The sequence below is a fragment of the Drosophila innubila genome (assembly GCF_004354385.1).
Source record: "Drosophila innubila isolate TH190305 chromosome 3L unlocalized genomic scaffold, UK_Dinn_1.0 0_D_3L, whole genome shotgun sequence".
Lineage (NCBI taxonomy): Eukaryota > Metazoa > Arthropoda > Insecta > Diptera > Drosophilidae > Drosophila > Drosophila innubila.
The window spans coordinates 12,866,445-12,889,967 of NW_022995376.1; the positions used below are offsets into that span (position 1 = coordinate 12,866,445).

Consider the following 23,523-nt stretch of genomic DNA (forward strand, 5'->3'; position numbering starts at 1 on the left):
AATAACAAATTAATATATGTACTTAATACAAATAAAATCACTATAAAGACAATTGCATTTCCGAAGACCCATTTTGAAGTAATCGTAAAATAGCAATGGCAAATTAGGAAATTAGTTGTTAAGTGTATCAACACATGAGTCTCTATCTCTCAGTCTTTTATTTGAAAGTAAAAGAAAAGAATGAAAATGCAGCGTAAAATTGATAAAACTGAACAATTGGGATCAACTTATATTTAAAATATAAGATTAAATTATAATAAAAATAATTACACAATCATAATTAAGACACAGCCCTACAAGCCCACACAGTTGTTGGTACGTGTAGTCGCTATCCAACACCCAACTCTATGAAAAGTATTGCATAATTGTGCCAAATACAAATACAAACAGATACAACAGTTAAAACAGGAAATGATTCATCAACAACAACTGGCCAAAAATGTATGACAAAAGAATTTTGGTTTTAAACGACAACAACTACAAGAGCACAAATAAAAATTTGCTTTTTTTGGGGGAACAACACATAGGAATTATACGAATTTCAACAATACGCAATTTTATGTGAATTTATTTGAAAGCCAATAACATTGACAGCTATTTAATGTTCATATTGCGCAAAAGGAGCTTATTTAAAAAACAGCAACAACAATACACATAAATATATAATCAATTAACCTATCAGAGAAGCAAATGTATAACAATGGCTTTCAATAATATTTGAAAAATGGCTGTATTTTCAGTTTAACACTAGGTTAATTTATTTCAAAAGTGTGCCAAAACCACAGGGTGAACAATTTGTTATAAATATTTTATCTATTGAAATGTCGATTGCCCAAATTCTGTTGACTATATTCAATTGTTCTCGCGTCAACTTTAGAAACAAGTTTTTAAATATTCTTTTAAAAAATCTATTGCATACTTTTAAGACAATTTCTTTGCATTTCTATTCTTGTACATATTTTATTTGCTGTATCAAGTATTGAAATATTTCCGGAAATTTCGCAAAAGAACAGTCATATAATAGAAAAATGAAACATTAATGCGTATAGTAAAACAACGTGGAAATATTTGAAGAAAATATTTACAAGTTGTAGAAAACTGCAAGGCAATCATAAAACTAGAGCTTCAATAAATGAAATGAACAATGTCATAATACAAATCGGAGAAAAACCACTATTAAATATATGGCTAAATAAAATGTTAGTTGACAATGCCTATAAAAATGTTTTTGGATAAATATATTTAAGCCAATGAAAGAAATAATTAATATAAATATTTGCGTTATTATTGTGGTAATAAAAACACAACAACTAAAAGATAGTGCCAATTTGTAGTGCAAATTTTTGTTTGCCGATATGTGTATTTCACGGGATTTCTTTTTGGTTTAAGGTAAACACAAAACAGTTGGTTTCAAAACCACCAATTTTTGGAAATTTCAAACAATTAATACTATTAAAGTGAAGATTAAATAGGAGTACTCGTAAACTAGCACACAGCACCGCTTGGTCATTTGATGTCTTTGATGTCTTCACAGCGAAGTATTTAATTGAATGAATGGGAAATGTAGTTGATGAGTCTCAGAACTTGATAATATACAGTTATGTTCATTGCACAGCCCACACAAGAATTATAAATTGATATAGTAGGTCGATTAAATATCAAAATGATATCGATTGTATATCTCAAAAAATAAAAACACACAAGAAAAATTTGTGTAATGTGAAGTAAAAGAAACATCAACTCCATGATATTGTGATGTCGGGGATAAATTGAATTTGAAAGCAGCACTGAACAATTTATAGATTACGATAAACCATAACGGAAATTAAATACTAAAATAGTAAGGGTATTGAGATGAAACGATAAGTGAAATGAAAACTTGTTTATCTGTGTACAACAATAATATTTAAAATAATTCTTAAATGTGTACTACGACTCTATACAAAAGTAATAAAAGCAGAAAAATAAAAAACAATATGAAAAGAAATTTGAATAAATTGCATTGCATAGATACAAAAGCAAATCGCTACACACACTCGTACAGTACTAGAATAAGCTGCTCTATGGGATATATTTAAAGATAACTTAGAATTGATGCAATCTGAGAAACTCAAGCTAAGATATGTGGTTTTACCAGTAGTGAATAAAAAAAATTAAAAAAAACTCACCTAAAACTGCTCAGGCGGGTTTTACTTAGTAAAAGTGTTAATTGCAAGCAACTAAAATACCAAACCGAACTCAGTTTCAGTTTCAATCCCATATGAGGAGGCTATTCGGCACGAGATGTACAAGAATACTTACATACATATATACATTATGTTAAACACATGCATAACGAATCACAACATAATCACAACAACCAAATTACAACAAATACAACCATTTAACTACATACAATAAGCAACGGTAAAAAGCGGTATTAATTCATCATTGCGAAATGTACAACCAAAAAATGGTAAAAATAAAAAACGAGAAATTGTTGAATAACAAACATATTAAAGAAGAAAATAAAAGTAAAAAAAAAAAAAAATTAAAAAAGCAAACATTATTTACAATATATTTACAATTCTATAAAAATTATATTTAAAATATTTACATATATATAAAGCATATATATGGACAAAAAACCAGATCATCATGTGTATGTATGTGCGGAATAATATAGTGCAAATCAAATCCGTGACACATACACAAACATGCATACTCTCACATACATTAACATTAACAACATACACACAGGCATCTCGTAAATATGTTAAACAATAAAATGAAATGGAGATACTCACACACTCACAAAGTTAAGTGCATTATAATTGAATTTATAGATTTAAATACACAAAAACAAAAACAAAATGAAAAAGCAAACTTAAAACTAATGATAAATGGAATTATTTAAACTGATTATTGTAATGATTAATACCAGTGCATATGTATTTACTCACAACTCATATACATATATACACCATATATATACCATACATTAATTTATTTTGGTTAATATTCAATCACTTATCATACTTAAGTCAGCAACACAGCATACCATCATATCACGATAACACTGAAAATTGCAATGTTTTATCCTTTTCGGAACCCAGAATTCTTACAGCATTATTAGTTTTGTGAGTTATCACGATAGTTAATACAACCATATAAGTAGTAGGGATTATCAGACTTAGCTCCCTTTTTGGCACTACTAATCATCCTTATAAATTATCTTTTGAAAGTTGTTTAAAAATTTCAAGTCGTATTGTCCTAATTGATTTCGTAATTTCAAATTTTGTTTGGCTGTTTATAAGCAATATTTAAATTTATGAATAGGTTGAGCTCAATAATTTATAACTGTTTTGTATGACACGAAGATGTTAGTTACACTTATAAAAAACAACCAAAATTGAGATTTTAAAAGTTATTGACCAAGTAAACTTTTGTGATACGAGAATCCTAAGTTTCCAAAAGTCGAAGCCTGAACATTATAAATAGCATTTTAAATGACAATCTATAGTTAAAAAATGGCTGGTATGAAGTTACGGAGTTAAGTCTGAAAGTCCCGAAAATGGAATGTGAAAATTCTAAAAAGCTAACATGATAGCTAAAAAGTAAAAAAAGTTTTTCACGTTGATTCGAAATAGGATAAAACAATGCACAGTGTAATTTTTATTAAAGCATTCATGAACACTGCAAATTTAGCCAAAATCAAGAAAGAATTTTTAAGCAAACCACTTACAAAGATAAATGTGTTGCGTTCTCGAACTAAATGTGTTTTGAGTCAAATTTTTACTTCAAATACCAGCAAAATGAAATGAAAGAAGATAACTAAATAGAAAACAAATACACAAACAAACATAAGAACACTGAAATATTACGAGATACTTTCTATATGTATTGCGTGTGAAGCAAATTGATATGTACCACAAATGGGAAGAGAAATGGAAAACCAAACAAAACAAAAAGTAAAACAGAATTTAACACAATTTTTGAATTCATTAATAAAGGTATGTGTTTAGATATATTCAAAAAAAAAAAAAACCTGAGTTTTCATTTATTCGGAGGATTTTTCCTGATTTGTTCATATTATTGGACATTTTGGAAACATTTGGTAAGAAGGGTTTCGCACGAACAGCTCCTAAAATTGGTAAATAAATTTTGATCTGACATTTTGGATGGATACATTTTTGCCAGGACTCGAAGTGTAAATTTAGCTATTTCGACCTCTGCGGATAATTATCAACGTATGTGGAAGCAAGGATCAGTTAATTATTTATTGCTCCAGTGTCAACAGCTGTCATAGAGTCAAATTAAGCTTACCATTGAGAAGATCAAAACAAAACAAAATACAAGTTTTTTCAATAGAACTTATCATTTATACAAAGTGGACAAAACTTTCCAAAATTAATGAAAATTACTGGTCAACAATTGTGGAGCACTTAGCATAGTTAATAGATGATAAGTGGGCTAAAAAACTTTGTAAAACAGTGTACTAATCACATTTGCAAACAATATGCAATAACTAAATATTTCTATCTCTTTGCTCTCTCTTTCTCTTTGTCATTATTCATTCATAAAAGTTGGCAACAAAAGAAAAAAATCGAAATGTTGTTAGCATCAAACATAAATAAACAACAAAAAATATATACACAAGTCTCGTGTCTCATTCATAAACAAACCGCAAAGAGAAAGAGAGAAAATATATGAGAGTGAAAACGTTTAGTTAATTATTCTATATACATACTATACTTATATGTATTAGCATTTTTGATTGGGCATGTGACAATCGAGTATGCGAATTGTTAACACAGCTGATTATATTGATAAGCGCAAGTTTCTATGAATATAACAAAAAAATAGATTGGACTGTAAACTCAGTACATTTCGTTAAGCACGTGTAGGCTATTATACTAATTTACTTCAAAATCATTGCAAATTATGGACGCATGTAGCAGTCGGTGGTACCTTCAAATGATCATTATTTTCTTGTATTATAACTTCGGTGCTTGTCATATTATTTTTTGGAATTGAATAAAAATGCATGACATGCAAACTATAAAAAATTCAGATTTAATCTTTAAAAGTGTTGTAATAGTTAATTGTTAGTTGGTCACGTGTGATAACTGTAAAAAAACCCCCTAATTTTCACCTCACTGTTTTAAATAGTTACTTGTAAAACTGTACGTAAATAATTAAAATAAAATTCACAGACGTGTCTAGAACTGAGCATGACAGGTAAGTAGTTAATAATAGTACGTGCAAGGCTGAACCGGTTTTCTATCAGTTAAAAATCAGCATTTCGTTCAAGTCTCAAACTTTTTAGAAATTTCTAATGATTTGTTTTGTGAAACTGCATTACTAAATATGCATTGGTTTCGTTTATTTCTATCTATTTTGGGAAGCTGCCAAATTTAAGGTTTTAGTACATAAATATACAATATACATAAGTACCACAAATATTTCACAAAATCGATCCAAAATATCTCAAGAAGCAAGTAATAAATAACAATGATAATTACGCATTTGCGTACTTAATTAAATGCATTTATATAAATATACACTTTAAATGCCTTATAAAGCGGCTGTGCCCTAATTTACGAAAATGAAACTTTAAAAATAGTATTATAATGTCATAAAAAGCTCCATCATTTTTGAAAACACATCGTAAATTTTGCTTACCAGAAATAAAATATTTGGGTATATTTTTAAAATTTCTATGTTTTTAATTAGAAAGTTAACTGCATTATTCTTACAATTTTAGAAAGCTTAAGAGATTCGTGTTTATTTCAAAAATTAAAAGAGATCATTGCGAGTACTTTGTATTACATGGTACATCACAATTTTTTACATACCCGTCCAATTGAATTCTCAATGCGAAACTGTGTAATTCCGAAGCTAATCGCTTTTTGTTGTCTCTGAATGGACTTTGTATGAAAGGCAAGACAATCACAATCACAATCACTTTCACTGGCGATCCCATCAACGACAACGATTTACCAATAGAACGCCGACACATTTCGATTATGTTCATCAGGGGACACGATCGTAATCAAAAGTTGTATAGGCTCAAACTATAGTACCAAGTCAAGTACAAGATTGAGTAATCTTATCACTTTGGAGAGCACCAACATACAGACAGGACAGGGCCTAATGAGAGGCCAATTTACAATTGGCCGGAGTCGGCAGAGAACACGACCACACCACATTGGGGGCCGATCGTTGTGGGGCTGTGGATCATGCTCGCAGTGTGTCTCGCGTTTCGGTGCCGTGAACAACGTTAAAGTTGCGCGGGTTTAAAAATAAACTTGGCAGAAGTAAAAAACTAAAAACGTGCGCATATAAATAAACTAGTAAATGTACGAATTTTTATACCCATTTTGGTAAACAAATGACAACCATGGAACACACTTCCGAATCGCCACCATCGCCACCATCGGCAACAGCAACAGCAACAGTACAAACACAAAGCCCATCAGTTGCAATAACTAATTCCAATGCCGATCCAGAAGATGTTACACTCGATTCCATACTGAAATATATTGGCCAGTTTGGACGTTTTCAATTAATGATATTTCTCTTGATTTGTTTGCCCATGATGTTTCACGCAATGTTCTCCGTGACTTATGTTTTCACTGCTGGAACGGTGACACACAGGTGAATATTGCCTCAAGTTAGTGAGTTAGTCGGCATCTAAAACTACTCCAAATCAACAGATGTAACATTACAGAATGCGATAGTCCTGAGAGTCGATACGACGAGCCCTGGACGGAGTACAGCATACCTAAGCATGGCAAGGATCTGGACAAATGTAATCGCTATGAAAATAATCAATTTTCCAGTTGGGATCAGTTTCAGAACATTTGTATAGCCAACAATTATAATAAGGACACAATTGAGAGCTGTCCTGGTAATGAATTCATCTTCCGCGATCAAGAAAAAACCATTTCCAATGACGTGAGTATCAAAGTCCCATTCGCGATTAACCACGTCAACGAGACGATTGGGGCCCCCAAGACTTATCAGCCAATAAACAGCAGACTCTGAAAAACATGGACTTTGATAATAAGTCATCCGATTTCTGCACATAACACTGGACCCACCGACTTTTTATGAGCTGACGGAGCGGTTCAGCAATGACGGACGGACTAAGTGTCAAATGTTGAATAGGTCTGGTAATCATTGATTAGGCTTAATATGATTGCTTATCCAAAACATTTATGAGTTCAATGACTAGGAAAACCTAAACATACTCGAGGCAGACATTGTTTTGATAATTATTCGATCAGTGTTGGTCAGATGTATAGTATACTCGGCCTGAGCCGATAAAATATTTGTGATAAGAACGGAATAGACAGCTGCAGACCAACAACTGATTAACTCTAGCACTTGATACAATTAAGGTGTAACCAGGGATGCAACACAATAATTTTTTAATGAATATGTATTACATTGCATACATCTAATAGTTCACTGTACCTTTTGTATACATCTATTTAAATATGTACACAACTTTAAAATACTTTTAAAATGCATAATACAGCTGTGGCAATGAGAATAATAAACAGTAAGTCTTCGCTTTTAAATCCATAAAATTAATATTGTTTTGATCAGAAAACACGCAGGGGAACAAACCGTTTTATTTTCATATCTTGTAATCTCTTTAAAGCTCATTCAATTGGTCATTCTGATTTGATTTTTTAAATGACTTCTCTAAATTTAATAAGCCCCAGTTAAGGCGATAAAACCAGTAATAAAATATGCGGAATTCAGTTGATAACATTGTTTATGTTGATAAATATAAGTAGCAATTGCTTAAGTGCACTTGATAAGCTATATAGCTAGATACAAAGTTTCATCAGTTATAAGAAGAATACGTCACTGGTTAAGGTCTAGTCTGGACTGTGTCTGGAGTACAATTTTCAGGGGCAAAAGCAATTGCGAGTATGAAAACATTTTAGATTAGATATGCAAATAAGAACGAATCACATAAGTCGCAGACAATCTGGCTACTTAAGTGAATAGTGAGCTGCGAAATAAATCTATTGTCACACTAATTTAAGGCGAAAACTTTTCCATTATATTTGCATTGTTGGGTCACATCGTCATATCATATCGTCGTGTAAATTTGTACTTTAATGGCCTGTCGGCATCTTTATTTATAGTTCGGAATTTTCTGCGACGATGAATGGAAACTCTCACTTGTGGGCACCATAAACAATATCGGACAATTCTTTGGCATTCCGCTCGGGGGTTTTGTGGCTGATCGGTAATTTTTACGACATTATTTAATATTTCTTTAATTGAATTTAATATTGAATTTTTCATTAACATATTTAGCTATGGTCGCAGCTTTTCCATTGCGTTGGGAGGCATTTTGGGCGCCATATTGGGAATTGTGCGTTCCTTTTCGCCCAGTTATGTGTGGTTCCTGGTCTTTGAGTTTCTGGACAATGTGACGAGCAGCACCCTCTACTCCACATGCTTTGTTATCGGCATTGAGCTGGTGGGTCCCAAGCGGCGAGTGCTCGCCTGCAGCGTTATAACCGTCTTCTATGCCGTCGGAGAGGTTGCTGTGGCCATGTTCGCCAAGGCCTATCAAAACTGGCGAACTCTGCTGCAGATCACCTACACGCCATCCCTCATCCTTCTCGCCTACTTCTGGATCCTACCTGAGAGCGTGCGCTGGCTATTGAGTGTCGGCAAGGAGGAACGTGCCAAGAATATTCTGCGCAGAGCAGCCAAGGTCAATAAGCGCAAGCTGTCGGAGAGTGTTCTGGACAAGCTAGTTATTGCAAATCAGGAGAAGCTGCAACAGTCCGAGGAGAGTAAATTTCCAATTCGTGAGGCATTCAGCAACTTCAAATGGCGCATTGCCAACTGCTCCTTGTGCTGGATTGTCCACGTCCTAGTCTACTACGGACTCAGCTTGAATGTCGTCCTGCTGGACGGTGACAAGTACAACAACTTCGCATACATAGCGCTAGTGGAGATTCCTGGCTTCTTTATGCCCCTTCTGATCATGGATCGCTTCGGCAGACGCTACTCCCTGTGCGGCCTTATGTTGCTGAGTGGCCTCTGCTGCATTGGCACCATTTTCGCTGGAGGGGATCAGCACGTTTTGCAACTTGTCCTCTTTCTGATCGGCAAGCTGACCATAACGGCCAGTTTTCAGGTTCTATACTTCTTTGCCTCGGAGATCTTTCCCACCAATCTGAGAAATAGCTTGCTCAGCTTTTGCTCAATGATGGGCAGATTTGGTTCCATGATAGCACCACAAACGCCACTCTTGGTGAGTTCAAGTAACTCTTTATCCAACATCCCTACTAACACATTTATCTCTTGCTTTAGGCCAAGTATTATGCAAATGCTCCTGCCATTCTGTTCGCTTGCGCTGCCATATTTAGCGGGATGCTGACGCTCTTCTTTCCTGAAACCACAAATCTTGTATTGCCCACAACTTTAAAGGAAGCGGATGCCATTGGGGTCAAGAAGAAGCCTTCAAAGGGCCAGGAGCTCAATCTATCCGCATAGATACACCCAATATAGGACTAGTAACTATAGTTTTAAGTAAACCACAAGACAGCTGAAAGACATATCCATTATACATATAGTATCATAAAATATACCATATAAATAAACACATTTATTTTTAGAACTACATCAATCATTTATTCAATGTATAGCAAAGTATTTAGTGAGTTTCAGATTTTTGTAAAATTAAGCAAACGTATCAAGACTACAACTCAAACTACAATGATCCGATAGGTTATCAGTAATATTTCGAAATTAGTTTGCTTAGAAACAGACAGAAAAAATACATGGCAATATGTGGCATGATCTGGAACCTGCATAATTCTTGGGCTCAGAAACGCCTTTTTTAAATTATAAAGTTACTTAAACTATATTGTAGTTAGTTTTTAACATTTCCAACAAATATTGATAATTAATGATAAAAATAATGTGTACCAAGAAATAAGTACTTATTTTTGTAGTGGACATTTTTTTAATCGAAACGACCGCGGATTAAATACGCTGTTTGTTTATATGGAGTTTTTCCAGCCTTAATGACCCTATAGACAAGGAAATATAACTACACAGCAGCAAAAAAAAAGTTTTAACGTAGTACTGCTATTAACATCTCAAAAAAAATTAAATTAGTTCACATAAAAAAAAATCCTATGATATAATCGTTGTAATTATTTATATTTATATTATGGAGGCACTGGATGAATAAATCGTGTCTAACTGATAATTGTTTGTACTCGTATACATTGATTTAAATTTCCTCTTATCTGTTAACTCTCATTGAATACTTTGTTTTTTGTAACTTATGGCATTTTCAATTGCTTTGGGTAAAGAACTGTGTGATGGATTTGTTACCCGCCGTGCAGTTAAGAGTACTATTAAGCTGCCTCTTGGAACTGGCTGGCGATATCTTTTTGTTGCTCGATGGTGCTACAGTTCGTACCTCCAATTGGTTCAGCTCACGCTGCAGTTTCTTGGCCATATGATAATCCAAATGCTCTGGCATATCCACATTTTTAATGTAGGTTTTACACTCATTGCAGAGTTCCATGATTGCATCACTGGAGCGGGTAGGTGGTTCCAGCTGCTTGGCGGTCAGAAATTTTGTTATACTATTGACAGGTTTTGTGGTAGTTGATGTGTTTGTTCCGCTACTCTTCTTTGATTTCTTGGCCGGCACAGGCTTAACTGTGGGTGAGGTTATTGTTGTCGTTGTGGTTTCAAGTCGACTTCGCTGCATTTCTTCGCGTTGTTCGACGCGTAGCTGACGACTCAACTGTTGGGCATAATGATGATCCCGATGGGTTTGTAGTGCCTTGATATCGTCGGGTATCTGAGCGCCACACTCATCGCATTTAACCATCTTGATGAGATCTGCTCGTAGCTCGGGCAGTGCGTACTCAGCATAACTCCTCGTATAGTCGCTGGTTGAAATTGAATCTGTCGAATTGACATGCTGAAATTTACGTTTCGATGTTGAGGGTTGCTCCTGATCTTGTAGTTCTGCCTGCTCCTGATCATTTGGGGCACTATGTTCGACCACGTCTAGTTCGGCAGCCAAGTCATGCATATCAGACGAGTCGTTATCTTCGGCAGATTTATTTAATTGATCTGTCTCTTTGTTTTCATCCTTTTGCTTTTGCAAATACTTGGCAAAGAAACTTTCCTTCAACTCCGGCGGCGTTGAAATTGGTGCAGATTTGTCCTCCGAATTTTCGTGTGCAACGGAGACCTCGATCAATTTTTTTTTGTATTGCTCAAAGAAGCTTTTCTTGGACGGCGCATCAGCTTCAACTGACTTATTTTCTGCTATATTTGGTAGAGTCTCAGGTTCGACTTTCTCTATTTGGGATTCTTCCTTAGTTTCCATAGGCTTTGCAATCGCTTCCAATTTATCGTTTACATTTGTATCGCTCTTCTTTGCTTGCAAATAATTCGCAAAGAAGCTCTTCATTTTAGCCTCTTCAGTTTGTTTCGGTTTTGGTTGTTCCACAGTTGTCTTCTCTGTTCCGTCCTCGACGCTGATGCGACGTTTCTTGGCCGCTTGATTGGCAAACATTGTTTGCAGGCTATTTTGCGCGTTGGATGCCGTCTCAAATTTACCGACACTGATGCCCAGAAACTTAATGGCGTTGTTGAGAGCCGCCTCGCTTCCGGTACGCAAAAATGTCTTTGTATTGGCTTTGATCAATTCCAACGCTTGCCTCGCCAGTGTCTCCTGATCGCTGTGATTGATTGGTGAGGATCGGGAGCTGGCCACCTCCTCGCCGTCTATGTCCTGCACATACTGCACAACCATTTGCTTCGCTTTCCGATTGTTTTCTATGAAGTCCTTCTCCAGGCGATCGTTTATCTCGCTCGCCAGCTCGCCAAGCCAATGTTGCAATGACTTCAGACCTGTTATATTGTTGCGACCGGGAAACTTTTTGCAGCAACCAATACTTTTGGAGTAGAACCGTGGTGTGACCGCTTCCAGGTCAATACCGCGTGCTATGTTATGTAGCCAGGTGCTGAAATAAAACGTTAATTCATTAGAAGAGCAATTGTAAGTGTACAATTAGAATCTCAAGTTTACCCATTTTTTTCGTCCAGCTTGCGATGCAGTTCTGTTTCGCTGTATTTGAGCACTTGACCCAGAAACTTGACACCAAGTGTCTCGCAAACAGTCTCCCCGAATTTTCCACCCAATCCCTTGATCTTTCCCACGGGCAATTGGTCAAAGAGCGCGGGTATCTCCGCCAGCGGTAGAATTGTCTGTTTGTTTGGCTTATTCATGCCCGCCGCTAGCTTGGCTAATATCTTATTGTGGGCAATCCCTGCCGAGCACTCGTAGCCAGTTTCCTCCTTGACTGCCGCACGCACCTCTCCCGCAATGCAGGCGCCAATCAACAGACGTAGGTCGCTCTGCCGGACAGCGGGCAAATCGTTGGGATCGTATGAGAGCATATAGCGCTCATCATCCATATAGGGATTGGCAAATCGATTTGTAATCTTGTTTACATATTCCCCAATGTTGTCATAGCCGACGGCATGACAATTGACCAGTTCCTGCGGCTTAAGCGCAAAGGCGCCCTGTGAAATACAAAAGAGTTAAGATTGGCAAGTTGAATACATAATTAAACAATAAGTTGTCACCGTTTGCAACTGCTCCACTCGCTGGTTGACTGTGTCCGTAATATCCAGATAGGCTTCATCCACGGATGCGCGTTCCAGCAACTGAGTAAAGCGTTGAAGCACATTTGCCACCTCCTTGCCCGCATCCCGGTATTTGCTTGTGTCCGCCTTTTCCCTGATATTAGGCACCTTGCAGAGGATTATGTCGTGGCACAGTTCCCTTGCCTCATCGTCGCGCATGTGACGAGTCACTCCTTTGGCGCGCGCCGCATAGTTAACAGCTATAATACCTCCTCCGCGCCAAGCGTTGTATTGCACCACAGCCAGAGGCTTGCCTCTGTACTCCGGTTGTTGCTTCTCCTCGACTTGGCAGAAGAAGCAGTCCATGTCCACAAGCAGGATAACACGATCATATTTATTTTGCATGCCAACAAACGCACGTGTAGAATTACTCATGATTACACTGCAACTTACATTATATCGAGTTTAACTTTAAATCAATTTGTTGAAATTGCGCGTTTAATTTCGCAATCAACAATTGCCGCCAATAGAGACAACAATAATAAGTCTGTCAGTGTTGGTAAATACTATAAATTGAGAAGATGGCAGCACTACCACGTTAAATTTAGGCATTAGCAGTCGGCAACAAATTTACATAAGTGCGAGAGTGACAACAGTATCATGTGCATAACGTAGTAGTGCTGCCATAATTCAGACAGTCAGCTGTTTTCTGTCTATTGAAAATGTGGCAGCGCTGTTTTTAATCAAATGTAAACAGGCAGATTTAGTTTAATTAGTGGGCAGCGCTGTTCGTGGAAAAAATGTAAACAGGCGGATTTTGTCAAATTAGTGAATTTAAAAATAAAATCATTTCATTTTACTCGTGATTGCGAATAAAAATAAATAAATATGTGGATTTTAACTCTGGCCATATAAACTGAGCGAAACGCCGCTATATCTGCTGTGATATAAATTGTACGATAAGTACTTTGAATAATTTTCGCTAATTGTGAATAATAATTATGCGTGCCGTTAAATTGCAATTACCATGTAAATATCTCAACTAAATGCGATTATTGCGTGTTTTTATAGTTGTGGCTTATTATATAAACTTTTGGCAAACCGCTGTACTATTGATTTTTTTCCCAAGCCGCCTGCCAAATGCAACACACACTCAACATAACATACACACATTCATTCATACAAACATGCATACATACAGATTTATTCATTTGGGTTAATGCACGCATTTATTATCAGAGTAATTATTGATTTGCGTTTGACTTAAAACCTTTCACTGGTCAAAAATAGAATGTTCTGTGTCGTATTTTGCTCTATTTCCGGTTTCGGTTTTAGTAGCTCAGCCGAAATAAAAATACGCCGGTTGGGGATTGGCTTTGTGGGTGCGTCATATTCAAAGTTAACATTCCTTGACACTCTCGATTCATCCAGTGTTGTTTTACGTGTCCCAATTTATGGCTTAATTAGGCAAACTCACGTTAACGCTGCCCAGCCCAAAGTCAAGTGGCAGCTATATATATTTATTGCATGCCCAAATACTGTGACAGCTCCTGATGCCCCCTGATGATGGTAGTTAGTGTGGTGTGGTGTGGGGGTGTGTTTAAGTATACGAATATTGTTGTGACCTAATTTCGCTTGCTTTATGATAGTAAACGATTAAGAGTAGCGGATGTGGCAGGTGCAGCACTGACCTGTATTAATATAACATGTTATATCCATCAAAAATCACTTAACGATTTGTGTTAGTTAGTAGCCGTTGACAAGGACAACTATTTTCTTATTGACATTAAAATTGTAAGTTGATATAAGAGTGTGGGAAAATATTCGAATCTTAACAAAACTAATGTTTCATAATTAATAAATACTCTTAATATTATTTAAATAATATTTATTATATTAACAATAATAATATAATTAATAATATTAAAATTATTTATGGTGCCATTATTAATTATTGTTCGAAATAATAGTGAATACCCCTGTTTAAAATAAATGATAATCTGTTGAGTATTTCCGTACTTGATTAGCGTCTGTGACCCGCATATAAATTAAAAATTATGAAAAATGAATTATTAAAATTTATTTCAATTTAATTGTGGTAATTCAAGCTGACAAACCTTCAACTAGTTCTACTAGAACTACTCTACAAAAGTCCCTTTCCCCAGCATAACAAAAGTACACAATTATGCTAATGGTTCATGCCCACGATAAAAGCAACAACAACAGCCACTTGACCGAGCCCCCCGCTATTTGCAGAAGCAACCCACTCAGTCTCGGTAATCGTCAACACTTAGACGGTCAGACAGTCGTCATCGCCGTCAGTTTTGGGGGTATTCAGAAGCTAGCAACTCGTACAGTCAGACAGTCTCGGATGAACGCCAGACGATGAAGTCACTTGGGCGTTATATCGCATTAAGTCGCACTGCAAAGTTTCATTTGATTTGATTGTGGTTTCAAGTGTTCTGTTTGCGATTCGGTTGCAGTCACAACATCGTTGCCATGGTGAAGATATTGCAGGCCTACAACTTTGCCAAGCAGCAGACATATGCTCTCAATGGCGACATCCTGGCAGCCACCTTGATTGGCAACAATCGCATTGCCATCAGCAGCGCCGAGCAGTTCATTGAGATCTATGACATAGCTGGGAAACAACAGTCTTTATCAGAACCGCAGGAGTATGTGCCGCAGGAGGAGCAATCAGCTGCTGTGGCTGCGGGCGATGCAGCTGCTCCACCGCAAGCGATTGATGAGCGCATGCCAGCCAGGTACACGCTGGCCACGGTGGGTGAGGTGGTGCAACTGATATACTGTGAAGCGGGTGAGTTCAATGTTAATTCAAAGCACGCTAAATCACATATATAAACTACTCCTTTAATGCAGGAAAATATCTGCTTACACTCGAAAGGGAACAGGCTGGCAGTCCGGTTCACTCGAATAGCACCAGCATCAGCTGCACGTCGAGCAGCAATAGCAACACTGTTTGCTCTGAGGATGATACCAAGATGTTTGTGCGCGTCTATGCCAACTTTTGGAAGTTTCCCGATGCGAAGCTTAACGAGCTGCCCATTACAATACGGATTGCCTCGATGACAACGCCAAAGACGCCGCTGGTGGAGAGTATTGATGTGATTGAGCTGCCACTGCGCAGTCCACCTGAGCTAGTTCAGTGCTGTCAGACGTCGGGAAACATCATCGTGAGCAGCAGAGATCGCATCTATCTCTATGAGTACACACAGTGTGTGCATGAGAACACACAGCCGAGGTTCTCCTTCATTGACTTTCTGCCCTTCAAGTTCTTTGTCCAGTTGAATTTTGTGCCATTGCGTCTATGTCTGGCCGAGAATGTCATTGCCTGTTTGAGTCATCGCTATTGTGTGGCCTTCAAAGTGGTAGATGCACTGGCCAACAAACCCACGGCGACAGCTCATGACTTGAGCTGCCTGGATAACGATTATGCTGGCGATGAGCCTCTGTCGGAGTCCCTCAGCTTGGGCAGTAAAGCGAGTGCAGCGGGTGTGAGCAGCACGCACAGTCAGCAAAGCTGTGACAGCGACTCCCTGCAATCCTCCAGCAGCGCCAAGCCGGTGTTGGTCAACGGTCCAGGTTTAGCTGGACGTACGCCATTGGATTTCAATGTGGCAAGACTAGTGAATAACGCCTATGGGCGTGAATTTGAGCCCGACCTACGTTCTCAGTGGGATCAGTGTGAAAATGGCAGCAGTCGATTTGGCGGACAGGAGGACAATAGTCAAGAGATAACCATAACGCCACAACGAGCAGCAGACATCAAAATTAAACTGATCAACGAGGCGAAGGCTATGAATGTGAGAGGCATATCAGCTGGAGGAAGCATTGCTTTGGAAGATGCCTCCGTGCAGTATGACGTGCGTAAACTGCTTCAAATCTGCATGAAATCATCAGAGCCGCAGTCGCGAGTCTTGGATATACTGCGTTGCATGGACTTGAAGGCCATTTATCAGCGCAACAGCGAGCAGCAGTCCGAGGAGGATGATGAGTACGATATGGGAAATCAGCAGGTGCCCAGCGCAGTGACCACATTCAAGCATGCGAATCGCCGCACTCTCAAATCATCGCAGCATCAGCGCTGTGTTGGCCATGCTCTTCTTGTTGCCAGCAGTGTGGATGGATATTTGTATCAGTTCTGCGCACAAGGGAAGTGGTACAGTGAGAACGAAAAGCCAGTGGCCAGTTATAGCTTCACAGCGCCCGTGCTGCAGGTGCATCTCAATGATTATGTCATCTATGCCGTCACCTCGGAGTCGGTAGAGACCCACACCTCACGTATTGGCCATAAGCTCTTTCATAATCGTTTTGAGTATCCAAGCATTGGCGGTTTGTTCCCGGAGGAGTCGTCGCCAGATGTCAGCTCAGCTATTGCCGTCATCGGACTGGCTGCTTTCATGCATGTGCAGTTTGTCTGCGTTAATCGGGAGCAGCTGGTGTTGATCACAAATGCAGCGCTCGAGCAGCACAAGCGTCGAAGCACGGGTGAGGTGGCTGTGGTGACAGTTAAACGCAATATTGCAGCCAGATTACTGGCTGAGGCTAAGGCCAAGCACAGTAGTTTGCTGAGGAGTAGCAGCACGGCCGCTCAGTCCTCGGTGGTGAACGAGTGGACGCTATACAGTCTGGAGGTGCCTAGGGTTGAGCACGTTATTGAGGATCTTGAGGGCATTGCCGAATCATATCGCAGTGCAAGCCACTCAAATTTCTATGATCTAATGGAAGAGGCACACGTCATGTTAAGGTTGAGTCTTACACTCCAAGGTGAGCGTCTCATTGCAGACAGGGAACAGGAGCTGCGCAAAATGTTTATGGCCAACTGCAGGAAATTGGCGGACTTTTCAATACGGTAGGTAATTTTTTGCCATTGCCTAAAGAAAATGTGCTTTATTAATTATTCGAAATTTACCGACAGCTCTAATAAGCAAGAAGTTTATCTGCAAGCAACTGGTTTCTATAAAATGTGCCAGTTGCAATTGGTTGATATTTTCAACAACTATATTGCACAGTTTGAGGACAGCAAAGAGGACGTGGAAACCGCCCAATTGGTTGGTCTGATCTATACCGTAAAGCTTTTTCTGCTTGGACTAGGCACGGAACGCCAGAAGTCATCGTTCTTGCATCAGACAGTGACACCGTATTTTACACCCGCCCGTGTCTTACAGCAGGGCTATAGACAGGTGCCGCTCTCATTGGAGTTTCTGAACATGTTTGTCAAACATGCACCATCAGACATACCGCAGATAATGCTTGGTTCGCCGGTTGTGGCGGATTCCATGAGTGGCGAGCTGATCAACTATCTGAAGTACTTGACAACGCTGTAAGTATAAATTAAATAATCATTTGGTATTTAAAACTAATCCCAATCTTTTTAAGAACACCTGATGAAAGTCTTTTATTGGCTGTGACGGCTTGTCGCATGTCTAATTATCTGCTGGCCCAGGAAATTATAGCCAAGTCAACGCGTCGTAGTTTGGCAATGGCTTTAATTAAGAATAAAAACGTGCTCTTCGATGACAGCACCGTGCTCTACAAACGACGACAGCAAACGGAGAACCAAACTCACTCCCAAATGTCGTCTGCTCGCAAGCGTTCTCGTCGTGGAGTTACACAGTCAAAGAGTAAAGCATCAGGCAGGTGCACATCGACGCCAACACCCAGTGCCATTGTTTCCTTTTCGGATTTCTGTGAGACCATTTTGCTGGCCAACGAACAACCCGCATTGATTGAGGCTATAAGTGATGCCTTCATACACGCGCTATGCATTGAGCACAGTATAACGCTAGATGTGGTGCTGCAGCTGTTTCTTAACTACATTGCCTCACACATTGGACAGAAGGGCTATCAGACATCGCAAAAAGTCTTTGTCAGCATATTACAAGTCTATTACTATGATCTCTACGATGTCAGCTCATCGCTGCAACCACATGAAGTGCGCTCGCAAACGCCGCCTCAGCTGGATGATGACTACGATGAGGAATGCAGCAGTTCGCGTGCTCCTTCACTGCACAGCGAAGCGGATGTCCAATCCTTGTCTAGTTCATGCGCCAGTTCTGCGCCGGATGAGCGTTCAATAAGTGGACGCCAACAGCGTATTATTTATGATCAGTTGCAGGATCAACAAGGCGGATCACCCTATCAAAAGCGTAGCTCAAATGCTTCGCTATCTCAACCGCAACCAGATGATGATTTGGCTGCCACTAATCTGAAGGGCCTCAAAATACTGTTTCGCATGTATATGGGTCGCCTTAAGTCCCTCAGTGATCTCATAACCGATCTGCAGTCGGCTGATGTGGAGCAACAGAGTAGTCGAGAGGATTTCCTAAATCTGCGAATGGAATGCATTGCTTATATGGCAGGATTAGCGCCGAATTACTGTACGAAGCCAAGTGTACGCAATGCCAATGATCCTCTATCAAACAAACTAATATTTGTGCCCTACATTCCGGACTATAAGCTAGCCGAGGGCGAAGAATTTGAGCGGCATATCAATGCATATGTTCGACCCATTCCCTGCCTGCTCGAGCGACCTCAGTACTTGAATCGTTTGCCGCCCTTTGAGCGCGGTGACTTTAGCTATCCTAAAAAGGATGAGGGCGAATTCGAGGTGCGCTTTACAGGCTGGCACAATGAATTGTTGACTTTGACTCTCAAGATTCAGAGTCTGTTGGCTTCCAGTAAAGTAGATCGTGAAATCATTTCAGAGTTCTTGGCATTTATACAAAAAGCACCGCATCTAATGGGCATTGATAGCTTCTTAGTGATAATATTGCCAAAGAACTTGGCAATAAATTATATGCTAAGCTTTTGTCCAGCTTACTTGTGGCAATATGGCAAGGTAAACCGTTTATATTCTCACATCTATAATCCGCATCTGATCACTGTTTTTTTTATCTAACAGTCTTGCGGATTCACCCCGAAACATTGGGAGTCGTTACTGCGCAAGATACTCAGCAAACAGGACACATTGCCGAATTGGAAATCACATATTGCAGGTTGGCTAAAATTCTATTTATCAAACTGAGCTTTTAAATTAATTCATATTTTTTTAATTACCTATACAGAGATACTCAATAATCTGGTAACGGAGCTCAGCTTTGAAGAGTTGCTGCAATGCTTTCCTAGCGAGGTCATACAGAATCGGAATACAGCGCAATATTTTGCCAAGGAATTTGCGGAAACTTGTGTACTGTACGAACACGAGCAATTGGTTTTCAAGACACCTGAGCATCCAGAGAACAGTAGGGAGCACTTACCGATGGATAACATTGATGAGGATAATGTTTTTGAGCTCACATTACGGAAAGCTGTGGCTAAACAACGCAGCATTGCATTACGCTCCATGATTGAGTCGACGGGTACTCAGTTGTTTGATGCAACCAGTAATCCTATGTATAATCTATGAGTAACCTAGGTTTAGCCTCGATTGTGTGGGGCATTCCTCTTTTTAACTTGTTGAACAATTATCAGATTGCGAATTGAAAAGATTGATTGATATTACTTAGTGACATATTTACGAGTTTAGCGAAACCATTATATTATTATCACTTTATATACAGCACTATATATATTTACATATTCATATATGTATGAATCTAGTTATTATTGTAACCTTTCTAACTAAGCAGTGTTTACTGATATTTTTGTTTGACACAAACGCAACATTATGGTAAAAATAGTATTTGTTTTAGATTAGATTTACGATGATCTTACGTAGGTTGTAGGCACTCTAATGCAGTATTCACTAGTGGCACGCCATATTAAACCAGTTAAGGGCTGAACCAATTGAATTATTTATTGCAGAATAAATATTTGTATTCTAATTTGTGACATTTATGTATGTATACCTAAGTTCAAATTTAGCAAGCTTTAGTAATCTTAATATTATATATTTTATTATTAACAAAACAGTCTCTCTATCTCATATACACAAACACACATACACTCCAACATTAAGTGATATTTTTTAAAATCTTGCATACCTTATACCTTAACAATAAAAGAATACGAATTGTATGTTAAAACGCCTACTGTCAAATTTATTAGCCCTACAATTGGGCAGGCAGTAATTTTGTTTCAGATGATTGGAATTACCTTTGAGGGCGTGTGTCGACGCTACAAGTCGTGTGCATAACCATTCTACTCCAGTCGACATGAATAATTCGAAATTCAGTCAACTTGGCACGGTACAAACAGAAGTATGGCAATTAAGCAGTTGAAGTTAGAAACTATTCAGGAAAATGAAGTAGAATCAGGTTCCAAAAAGGATAATGATTTGGATGCTGTCATCTCAAGTCTTGGGCAATTTGGACGATTTCAGATATTGCAATGTGTTTTGCTCTGTATCCCAATAATATGCAGTGCTTTAAGCACGTTTTCGTACGTATTTACTGCCAGCGAAGTGGAACAGAGGTAAGTTGAGCCCAATCTACCTAATGATGTGTAATTTTCACATTATTCGTCATATTTCAGGTGCAATATCAGCCAATGTGATAATCTTAACAGCAAATTTATTGAGCCTTGGCTAAACTTTACGATTCCGGTGAGCTATGGTGAATGGGATAAATGTGAGCATTTTGAGGCGATGCCCGGCATTGATGGACACTGTGAAGGACATCATTTTAACAGGAGTCACACAGTTAGCTGTGAATCAGGCTACAAGTTTATGGATAACGAAAATACCATATCCACAGAGGTAAGATTGAAGAGAGTTCTCGACTTTAGCATTATTACCTGTTATACTTACCGTTTTAGCTCTTTTCTTTTAGTTTGAAATCTTTTGTACAGATCGATGGAAACTCTCCATTGTGGGTACAGTCAGTAATATTGGATATTTTGTGGGTAATCTTCTAGGTGGTTACTTGGCAGATCGGTAAGATATTCTAGCAAAGTCATAAAAATCCCTACATTAATTTATATATATGTTTTTTTTCAAGCTATGGACGTAAGTCAATACTCGTTGCAGCGGGGACTTTAAGTTCCTTGTGTGGACTTGCTCAATCAAATGCCCCCGATTATTACAGTTTTTTGGTATTCGAATGTCTGAATATGGTCCTGGTTAGCACGTTTGCTCCCACTGCCTTTTTGTTAGCCATGGAGCTGGTCAGTTCCAAGCATCGGGTGATGGCTGTCATGGTACTCACATTGACTAGCGGTCTTGCAGGAACGGCTTTGGGTTATCTGGCCGGCTACATCCTTGACTGGCGTTTGCTGCTCCGGGTGATTTACATTCCAGGACTGTTGCATCTGATTATTTTGTGCTGGCTTCCCGAGAGTATACCCTGGCTTCTGAGTCAGTCGAAGGAGGAGGAGGTCATTCAGATACTGCGTGAGATTGCCCGTGTTAATAAGCGACCGTTGCCCGAAGAACAACTCAAAGAACTGAGGCGAAATAATCGCCAGGTGGTAACTCAATCGGAGGCACATGATGGACATTACAGCCTCCGTCAGATCTTTGATGCCCTCGGTCTTCGTATTTATCTGTGTTGCTTTGTATGGTTCTCCAGTTTGTTGATTGGTCTGGGCCTAATTTTAAATTTGAACGATTTAAGTGGCAATAAATTTAGGAACTACAGCTTAACATCATTTCTGGACCTGCCAGGAATTCTAATAGCTGCACTGCTGATGAATCGCATTGGTCGTCGCTGGGCGATGAGTCTCTTTATGGGTTCCTGCTCAACTTTACTGATTGCTATAACTATCTTAGATATGGGTAAGTTTAACTGAAGAATGCACAAGAGTAAAATCGTAGTATCTCCTTATCTACAATTTGCAAGAACAAATTTAAAATTTAATATTTTTTTATTTATATCATATGAGCAAAATAATAACATTGTATAATGTCATTTATTTATTTATAGATTATCCAAATATGTCCTGGTATCTCTACTTTCTGGCTAAAATGGCATCAACATGCAATTTTATAACCTTGTATTTCGTTACCGCTGAAATCTTCCCCACCCACTGCCGAAATAGTATGCTTTCTCTGTGCGCCATGGTGGGTAGCTTTGGATATATGTTGGCTCCGCAAACTCCTTTATTAGTATGTGTTAAAAAGTAAATATCGTATTTATTAACAGCTCTTCCTTTATTTTAGGCGGATTTCTTCAAATACGCGCCACATTTTCTTTTTGCCACATTTGCATTGATTAATTCGGGTTTAGTCATGTTTTTTCCCGAAACAGCTAAAAAAGGACTGCCAACAACATTGGAGGAAGCCCGTGTTCAGGACAGAAAAATGCCGCTGAAACACTTAAATGTAGCAGAAAACTCAAAAACATCTGTGTAAAGCATATAAAGTGAAAGATTGAAAGATTGCATATATCTTTAGCGATTCAACCAAATTAAGAACAAATTATAAACTCGTCAAATAAGTCATTTATTATCAATAAGTATGAGTTATTATGTTATTTTGTATTTGTATATTTAAAACAGAGCTATATAATAAATCATTGCTTAGTGAGCAAACAAGTAAAAGCCGGAACATAGTAATTATTATGTTACTTTTATAATAAAACTTTCCGTTGAACCCCTAGAATATTAAGCTAGAGAATCTCTCGCCTTATATACTCACAGTGAGATTCTTGCATAAGCTTTGACTAAAAAAATCATAAATTGTATGATAAAGCGTTCATTGAAATCGTTTATTAAGCTCTCAAGTTCATTAGCCCTCGCAGAACAGTGAGAACTGCATTAGAGCTGAGTTTGTAATACTCAAGATCTTTTGAGTACTCAGCAATGATGAAGTTTAAGATGCCGCGACACGCTTTTATGGCTCGATGCCGACGCGTCGTTAATAGAAAACGTGCGAAAAACTTGTGGAAAATCTACCCACCACCCACCTTACCCAGCATT

At 38.3% G+C, this 23,523-nt stretch overlaps 4 protein-coding genes across 5 annotated transcripts; 3 read left to right on the top strand and 1 right to left on the bottom strand.

The window, feature by feature from the left end:
* Positions 1–6,187: 6,187 nt before the first annotated feature.
* On the top strand, positions 6,188–9,643 carry LOC117787473 (organic cation transporter protein). Its single transcript, XM_034626015.1, has 5 exons — positions 6,188–6,639; positions 6,699–6,939; positions 8,148–8,251; positions 8,323–9,274; positions 9,334–9,643. The coding sequence occupies exons 1-5, from the start codon at positions 6,374–6,376 to the stop codon at positions 9,514–9,516; spliced, it is 1,746 nt and encodes a 581-aa protein (XP_034481906.1). The 5' UTR covers positions 6,188–6,373; the 3' UTR covers positions 9,517–9,643.
* A 25-nt stretch (positions 9,644–9,668) lies between these two features.
* On the bottom strand, positions 9,669–13,174 carry LOC117787472 (DNA polymerase eta). Its single transcript, XM_034626014.1, has 3 exons — positions 12,646–13,174; positions 12,086–12,582; positions 9,669–12,020 (listed from the first exon to the last, which is right to left on the bottom strand). Exons 1-3 carry the CDS (start codon positions 13,078–13,080, stop codon positions 10,325–10,327), a joined length of 2,628 nt encoding a protein of 875 aa, XP_034481905.1. The 5' UTR covers positions 13,081–13,174; the 3' UTR covers positions 9,669–10,324.
* Positions 13,175–13,550: 376 nt separating this feature from the next.
* On the top strand, positions 13,551–20,693 carry LOC117788265. 2 transcript variants are annotated; one of them, XM_034626980.1, is made up of 7 exons: positions 13,551–13,599; positions 15,129–15,463; positions 15,526–17,518; positions 17,585–17,989; positions 18,046–19,507; positions 19,571–19,664; positions 19,734–20,693. In XM_034626980.1, exons 2-7 carry the CDS (start codon positions 15,145–15,147, stop codon positions 20,072–20,074), a joined length of 4,614 nt encoding a protein of 1,537 aa, XP_034482871.1. In that variant the 5' UTR covers positions 13,551–13,599; positions 15,129–15,144; the 3' UTR covers positions 20,075–20,693. The 2 variants fall into 2 exon arrangements, with proteins under 2 accessions (XP_034482871.1, XP_034482872.1); XM_034626981.1 differs by lacking the exon at positions 13,551–13,599 and having other exon boundaries at positions 14,884–15,463.
* An 846-nt stretch (positions 20,694–21,539) lies between these two features.
* On the top strand, positions 21,540–23,084 carry LOC117788136 (organic cation transporter protein-like). The gene is made up of 3 exons (XM_034626801.1): positions 21,540–22,381; positions 22,530–22,711; positions 22,766–23,084. The coding sequence occupies exons 1-3, from the start codon at positions 21,718–21,720 to the stop codon at positions 22,955–22,957; spliced, it is 1,038 nt and encodes a 345-aa protein (XP_034482692.1). The 5' UTR covers positions 21,540–21,717; the 3' UTR covers positions 22,958–23,084.
* The last annotated feature ends 439 nt before the right edge of the window (positions 23,085–23,523 follow it).

Coding starts and splice junctions, on each gene's coding strand:
- LOC117787472 (XM_034626014.1), bottom strand. CDS start 13,080: ATGAGTAATTCTACACGTGCGTTTGTTGGCATGCAAAATAAATATGAT. Junction 12,583..12,645: donor GAGTGGAGCAGTTGCAAACG/GTGACAACTTAT, acceptor TGTATTTCACAG/GGCGCCTTTGCGCTTAAGCC. Junction 12,021..12,085: donor AAGCTGGACGAAAAAAATGG/GTAAACTTGAGA, acceptor GTTTTATTTCAG/CACCTGGCTACATAACATAG.
- LOC117788265 (XM_034626980.1), top strand. CDS start 15,145: ATGGTGAAGATATTGCAGGCCTACAACTTTGCCAAGCAGCAGACATAT. Junction 17,519..17,584: donor TTGGCGGACTTTTCAATACG/GTAGGTAATTTT, acceptor ATTTACCGACAG/CTCTAATAAGCAAGAAGTTT. Junction 17,990..18,045: donor CTGAAGTACTTGACAACGCT/GTAAGTATAAAT, acceptor AATCTTTTTAAG/AACACCTGATGAAAGTCTTT.
- LOC117788136 (XM_034626801.1), top strand. CDS start 21,718: ATGGTCCTGGTTAGCACGTTTGCTCCCACTGCCTTTTTGTTAGCCATG. Junction 22,382..22,529: donor TATAACTATCTTAGATATGG/GTAAGTTTAACT, acceptor ATTTATTTATAG/ATTATCCAAATATGTCCTGG. Junction 22,712..22,765: donor CTCCGCAAACTCCTTTATTA/GTATGTGTTAAA, acceptor CCTTTATTTTAG/GCGGATTTCTTCAAATACGC.
- LOC117787473 (XM_034626015.1), top strand. CDS start 6,374: ATGACAACCATGGAACACACTTCCGAATCGCCACCATCGCCACCATCG. Junction 6,640..6,698: donor GCTGGAACGGTGACACACAG/GTGAATATTGCC, acceptor CCAAATCAACAG/ATGTAACATTACAGAATGCG. Junction 8,252..8,322: donor GGGGGTTTTGTGGCTGATCG/GTAATTTTTACG, acceptor TAACATATTTAG/CTATGGTCGCAGCTTTTCCA.